General features: G+C 57.3%; 1 protein-coding gene across 1 annotated transcript; it reads left to right on the forward strand.

Moving 5' to 3' along the window:
• The first annotated feature begins 4,756 nt into the window (after nucleotides 1-4,756).
• On the forward strand, nucleotides 4,757-5,983 carry S1PR4 (sphingosine-1-phosphate receptor 4). The gene has a single exon (XM_010150747.1). The coding sequence runs from the start codon at nucleotides 4,757-4,759 to the stop codon at nucleotides 5,981-5,983; it is 1,227 nt and encodes a 408-aa protein (XP_010149049.1).
• Nucleotides 5,984-7,039: the final 1,056 nt, after the last annotated feature.

Raw genomic sequence — 7,039 nt, forward strand, 5'->3', positions numbered from 1 at the left:
ACCCAGAGCAGTCTCCAGCACATCGGAGGAGCCACTGGGCTCGTGGTGGGGCTGTACTGCTTTGGGCAGGGAGGTCTGGGAGCAGGGGCTATCCTGCATGCTGGTCCTTGGGTATCAGGGCTTTTGTTTGATTAAACCCTTACCCCAAATACAGGGCTCCCACCACACCCTGATCCCTGGATTCTCTCTGTGAGCAGAAGCTCTCCATGAGTCTGTATCTGCAGTAACCTTGTGCAAAGGTCCTGTTTTCTCCTGGATCCCACAAGGTCTTGCTTTCTCCTGGATCCCACAAAGTCCTGCTTTCCCCTGGATCCCACAAGGTCTTGCTTTCCCCTGGATCCCACAAGGTGTCATGGTTTAACTCAGCCATCCCTGGGGAAGAACCAGCTCCCGGCTGTGAGCTGTGCCAGTCTCTGGCATGGAGCTGAGCCCTGCCCCAGAGGGTGCCCAGCAGCGCTGACAGGCTCACGTGAGGGATTTGTGGGTCCTGCACAGGGCACCCCAGGCCAGAGGCACCAGCCAGGACCCTGGAGTAGCCTCGTGTCCTTGGCCATGCCACACTGACCAGGGCTGGCCACACCACACTGACGGAGGGATGCCGAGGGATGAGCGCCTCCAAAGCGCTGGAAACGGTCAGTGCCTTTCGCTGCAGAGCAACCACAAGGTCAAAATCCCAACCCTGTTGGCAAAGAGGGAAAGGTCTGACACCATGGATGAGAGGGTCTGGGCTGGCCCACTGATGTTTTATTGGGATGACTTCCAAGTAATTATCCTTGTATTGGGGAGGGGCATTTTATGCAGCTGTTTGCTTTCTGTTTCGTGTTTTTGCATTGAGGAAATGCAGGTTTCTAAAGAAAAGCCACTTAAAGGAAAAAAAAAAACAACAACACTTTTCCATTTACGGTCATTAATGTGGTCTAAAGGAGATGATCCTGAAACTTTCCATTTTATGTTCTTGTTTTCCTTCAAATCCAGAGATGTGCTGCAGAGCACCGTTTCCTCCAGAGACCCACCCCAACACCACCACGCAGTTTCAACGAACTGACGCCCAGGCACAACCACAACTGTGCCTGGGACAACACTTTGCGCACCGTGAAGGGCCAGGTCTCCGGGGTTTGGAGTCAGCCCAGGTCCGAGGGGTCTTGCTGGCCCTTCCCAGCTCCTCCGGGGCCAGAAGCATCCTGCCACGCTGGGGAAGTGGGATGCACCACTGGACAGATGCCCGCCAGCTGCTGCACGTAGAAGATACTGAAGCTAGGAAATGCCACCCAGCACCAGGAGCAGTCAGACATTTTAACCCAGCACAACTCCACCCTTCCTGGAGCAGAAAAACACCTGCGGGCGAATGGGAGCCTTGGGTGCTGCTGGGCTGGGGGCCACAGGGCAGGGATGTGGGGAGCCTTGTGGGACCGCAGTGGGTTTGCCGGCTGGGCTCACCCAACAGAGCTCTCCACAGCTTCACCCAAAAGGTTTTTTTAATCAGAACGTCTGAAAAAAAACACGTTTTAATCAGGGCTGTGCAGCAGCACAGCAGGAAAACCTCAGCAGAAAGTGTCGCTGTTTTATCTTGCACTTGTAGCTTGTCTTTGCCCCGTGGCTGCTTGTGGGCCCCCACAATCTGGAGCTGGATGCCCTCCGGGGAGCAGGCGCTCTCAGAGCAGCAGCGACTGGCCGTGCCGCTGCCCACAGACCCCAGGAGCCAGGCCACTCCTGCCCTGCCCCTCTCGCCATCCCTGCCTGCGGACAAACCCTTCCCGTGGGGGCTGAGGAGGCTGGCTGCCCTTGGACCAGGCCATGGAGGGCTCCAGGGATTCCGTTGCCAAGGCGCCTCATCTCAGCATCCGTGACCACCTGCCATTGCCACGGCACTGGTAGAGGGATGGGGGGCTGCAGCTGGCCCCCCACACCTCCCCTGCCCCTTCCAGGCCCAGCACGCAGCTATCAGGCTGTTTCAAGTAGATTGTGGTCTTGATTTGAAGGAAAGAGATGAGAAACGTTGCAGGACGGGGTGTCCCTCCCCCGCCCCTCGTTGGTTCAGAGAAGGATGATCTGAACTGAAATGGCAGCGGAGGAGAAGTGCCAAGATAACGCTCAACCTGTGTCAGTGCAGATAACGGGAGCCGCTGTGGAGCAACAGGAACCCGCTCTCTGCGCGTGCCCCGCTTTTGGAGAGCCTTGTTTGCCCCCTGCCATGGAGCTGGCAGCTCCTTCGGGTCTGGCAGCAGCAGCTCTGGAGTCACAGGCCGGATTTGTGCCAGCCAGCATGGCCCTGCTCTGCTGAGCTGCCTGCACAGGGCGGAGGGGACCCACATGTCCCATCCCCTCCAGCCCCCCAGGCTGTGGAACTAGCTTGGAGCAGTGTGGTGACTCCCGAAGGTGGGCTGTTGGGGGGCAGAAGCAATAGGGGTGCTGGAAGGGCAGCAGCAAAGCCTGGGACATAGCTCCCCAGAGCCAGACACCCCCCCCCCAAAGTTCTGTGAGACTGCAGCGTGTCTTATGGCTCCCCAGCCCCCTGCGCCATGGAAAGGCCAAAGCCAGGTGCTGGGACACAGCAAGGAGCAAGGGTTTGAGTGGAGCAGCTCTTACCAAAACAACCAGCCCTGCCTTTTAGGAGGGCTTGGGGTGCTTGGGGAGGGGCATTAGGAAGAACCTACGGTATTTTCTGGCACCTCGCAGGTGAGTGTGCTGAGCTGTCCCAACTGCTTGTCCGCTTCCAGCCCTCCTGCCAGCAAAAGCATTTGCCCCTGGCTCTCTGCGGATCTCCCAGACAAGGAGCTCGGTCCTGTCAGACACCTGAGGCTGCTCACGTGCTGCTCAAGGCTGCTGACCAGGCAAGCCTCTTCACCCTCTGACCTTTTAGGGACACCCTTCCGGTCTGTCCTGAGCAGCCACATTAGCTGGAGGCGCAGTCTGAAGGAGGAATGAAGCCGGGGTGCTGTACAAGGGTCACACTGACCATTCCGATTCCCATGTGGTGCGGGAGCATCCGCCCAGCTCCACAGGGGAGTGGGCTTTGTGCTGAGTGGGCAACCCTGCCCCCGTGGCCCACCCTTCCTGCAAAAAAAGTCAATCTTGGGGTCATCTGCTGACTTTTATCAACTTGAGTTTCTTTCGACGCCGCAGATAGAAAAGCCCAAAACACCAGCTGAAAGGGTGAATGCGGAGGATGGGGCCCTCAGATTTCATGAGACCCGCTCTGGCTGGCACATGACTTCCTGCAGCAGGACCCTCCTGTGCGTTTTCACGTGTCTACGCTGCCATCCAGGCCGGGGTCTCTCCACTCGTCAAGCGGTGGATGGACTCCCAGGACAACTCCCTGCTTGCGATGCTGCTGGATGAAATCACTGCTCTTCACTCTCAACATGGGGACCTCTCCGTGGCTTTGTGCCAGTCCTGGGTGAGAACAGAGGGGAAAGCAAAAAGCAGGGCAGAGCTCCTGCTGTGGCCCTGAGTTGAAAGGTGCTCTTCCTCTCCTCTTTGCCTGTTTGCAGCTGGTTTGGGTGGGGTCCACCCTGCCCAGAAATGTGGTTGGTGTTGTAACTTCCCTTTTTTCTCTTTGGTAGGTACAAGTCTCACTTGCTTCGTGCAAGGAGCCCTCCTCACTACCTTCTCTGTACCTGACCTCAGATGGGCAGCTGGAGAGCGCTGCTAACTGCTGAGCTTCCCTCCGGCAGCAAGAGCCTCAGGCCACTCGTGACAGGTGAGTCACAGGCAAATTCAACAGCCGGGTGGTTGGGAATAGCATGTTGCAAGACTTTCTCTCCAGTGAAGTTTTGCAGGTGCAGGAAATAGGTTGATGATAGACATTAACATTAGTCATATCAGGACTGCCAGATTCTGGTCCCAGCGCAGCGCCTTCGGTAACAACAGGCGAGCGGCAGCAGCTTTGTGCCTCTGCTTCCCTGTCTGAGATGGGAAGATCCTGACCCATCTCTAGCAGGTGCCTGGAGAGCTGAAGGCAGAGGGTGCAGTCCAGGGCACATGCAGGGCTTTGAGCAGCTTGTTTCCTTTGAGCTGGGTGGCTGGAAGCAGCTGCAGACCCACAGGGACCTGGATTTGCTGCACCCACAGCACAGGACTTGGTGGATGGGTCCCGGGAGACTGGCAGGAACTGGGTCCATGGCAGAGCCCAGCAGGGTGGGAGCATGGAGCTTCCTCCTGGAAAGGGATGTATCTGGGCATGGGTGGTGCACAGGGCAGTTGATGTAGAGGCTCAGGGGTGACGTTAACCACACTTAGCATCTCAGGCTGTCTGGGTGCTCTTACTAGCCCTTCGCTTTGCTCAGCCCGACAGACCCTACCCAGCAAGGTGGGAGCTGTTACCCCATTCGGCCCAGCCTGCCCTGACTCAAAGAGGGCCCTGACATGTTATTTCATTCGTGTCCCACCTTTGCAACCCCAGCAAAACTGAGAACAGCCAGACCCTTACTGAGAACTGATGACAGCTGTTAGAAGCGATGTCAATACTGTATCTCCCAACAGGAAACTTTCATGAACAACAGGAAGCCCACGCTCGTGTGTTGACTTACAAAACACCTCACCCTCCTCTCCCCTTGCTCTTTCAGTGCCACGGGGCTGGCAGATGGGGCTCTAACTCTCACCTCCACACTGGGTAGAGCTGCTGGGCTCAGAGCCAGTTCTGTGTGGCAGTCTCACAGCCGTGTCCAGCCCTCAACCAAAGGCTCTGCTCTGCTCCAAACATCACTCAGCCCTTGCTCCATCGTGCACCCCTTGGCTGCTGACCTAAGTGCAGAAGATGGATGGTCCAGAGCTGAGCTGGCTGGTGAATCGCTCCGTTCTCCTTCCACTGGGCTCTGCTCAGTATCCTGAGCTCAGACTTGACCTGCTCGACAGGACAGGCTCCTGCCTGCAGCTGGCTGCCATGAGGAATGTGAACATCATCCTGCAGCACTACAACTTCTCAGGCAAGCTGACCAACCGGCAGTCTGGGGATGAGGGCATGGGTCTCATCCGCACAACCTTTGTCGTCATCAGCTGCATCATCATCCTGGAGAACCTGCTTGTGCTGCTGGCCATCCTGCGGTGCCTGCGAGCCCGCCGCTGGGTCTATTCCTGCATTGCCAGCATCACCGTGAGCGATCTACTTGCAGGGGTCGCCTACCTTTCTAATCTCTGCCTCTCAGGCAAGAAAACCTTCCAGCTTTCACCTCAGCTCTGGTTCCTGCGGGAAGGCATCCTCTTCATCGCGCTGGCTGCCTCCACCTTCAGCTTGCTTGTGACTGCCATCGAGCGCTACAGTGCCATGGTAAGGCCGATTGCCGAGAATGAAGCCAGCAAGACCCTGCGCCTACGCAGCCTGATCGTTTTCTGCTGGCTGCTGGCCTTCGTCATTGGAATGCTTCCGCTGCTGGGCTGGAACTGTCTGTGTGACTTCAAGGCCTGCTCTGTCCTCCTGCCTCTCTACTCCAAGAACTACATCCTTTTCTCCGTAGTCATGTTCAGTATCATCCTCCTGGGGATCATTGGCCTCTACATCTCCATCTTCCAGCTGGTTCAGGCCAGTTCTAAGCAAACCAGCTCTCGGCACAGCCGCAAACGGTCCCTGCGCTTGCTCAAGACTGTGCTGATGATCCTGGGAGCCTTCATTATCTGCTGGAGTCCCCTCTTCGTCCTGTTGCTCTTCGATGTTTTCTGTGAGACCCAGGCCTGCGCACACCTCCACAGCCTGGACTGGACCTTGGCTCTGGCCATGCTTAACTCGGGCGTTAACCCCGTCATTTACTCCCTCCGGAGCATGGAGGTGCGCCGTGCTGTGGGCAGCCTGCTGTGCTGCTGCTGTGTCAGGGTTGGGCTTTGCAAGCCTGGGAGCTGCTTGGTCATCACAGACATCAACTCCGGCTCATCCACGGAGAGCTCCTTGCGTTACCGCGAGAGCTTCCGCAGCTCCGTAGCACTGAACACCCGGCCCAGAGCGCCTCTCTCCAGCAACTCCAGCATGATGAGCAATCTCCCCAGCATATGAGAGGCCATGGGAGGACAGGAGATGCCAAACAGCCCTCCAGGACCTCTGCTGCTGGTCCTGGCCTGGCAGAACTGTAGCCTACGTGCAGCTCAGGCCAACCAGGTGCACTCCCACCATGGGTGCTATGTGTGACCAGGTTTTCCAGTCCCTCCAGACTGGGATGGTGCTTCAGTATGGGTGCAGCTAAGGGGCAGGCATTGCTCCTAGGATGGGAATGAAGGATCAAGGCACATATTAGAATAGATGCTCTGCTGAGACAACTGCTGTGCCTCGGTTATAAGTGGATCCTGCTCTGTGTGTGCATGTATACAGATGCTCTACCTGTCCCAGATGAGGGTATTTTGCCCCAGGGCACGGTGAAGTATCTGGGTGGGTATCCCCAACCACACTGCCCCCCAACCCGTTGAGATCAGGCTGGACTGGCAGCGCTGCCACTGCATGTTGTGCAGGGCTGGAGGTGATACCCGAGTCTTCTTGTGCGGTTTGCGGCCTTCTGGAACCTGTGATGGATACAGACCTCATGGCTTGCCAGGGAGGCAAGAACAACTGGTTTGCATGTGCCAGTGTGAGCCGCTGTGGGACAGCTCAGAGGCCCCGGGCTGTGGCAGGGGTCAGGCAGCACGGGCAGCTCCCCAGGAGCCCACACAACATGCAGAATGCCCAAAGGCACAGCGCAAGGGCCCCCTAAAATAGCCACATTCCTGCCTCTGACTGAGACCCATCGCTGCACAGAAGGCACCGACAGCTGGCACCTCAGATTCCCGCTTTTCTATTCCCTAACCAAGTGAAGAAGCACCCAAATGCCTTCCCTCACCATGCCAGGAGGCCCAAGCTACCCAAGCCCCAGGAGGAGAAGCACCTGATGACCTACAACGCGCTGGGCGGCCCCTCGGTAGGAGGTGCTGAGCTTCCAGCCTTTTTGTTTTGCAATAAACCGCGATGATGAGAAAACCCGTGTGATTTGCTGTGATTTTCTCTTCCTGCCAGTCAGGTACCCGCTGGATGCTCCCCTAGGCCAGGGGCCTCATGGCAGAGCAGGTCTGATACCGCCGAGGG

The sequence above is a fragment of the Eurypyga helias genome, unplaced genomic scaffold (assembly GCF_000690775.1).
Source record: "Eurypyga helias isolate BGI_N326 unplaced genomic scaffold, ASM69077v1 scaffold34924, whole genome shotgun sequence".
Lineage (NCBI taxonomy): Eukaryota > Metazoa > Chordata > Aves > Eurypygiformes > Eurypygidae > Eurypyga > Eurypyga helias.

What these genes read in the sequence shown, in the direction of transcription:
- S1PR4 (XM_010150747.1), top strand. Translation starts at nt 4,757, where the DNA reads ATGGATGGTCCAGAGCTGAGCTGGCTGGTGAATCGCTCCGTTCTCCTT.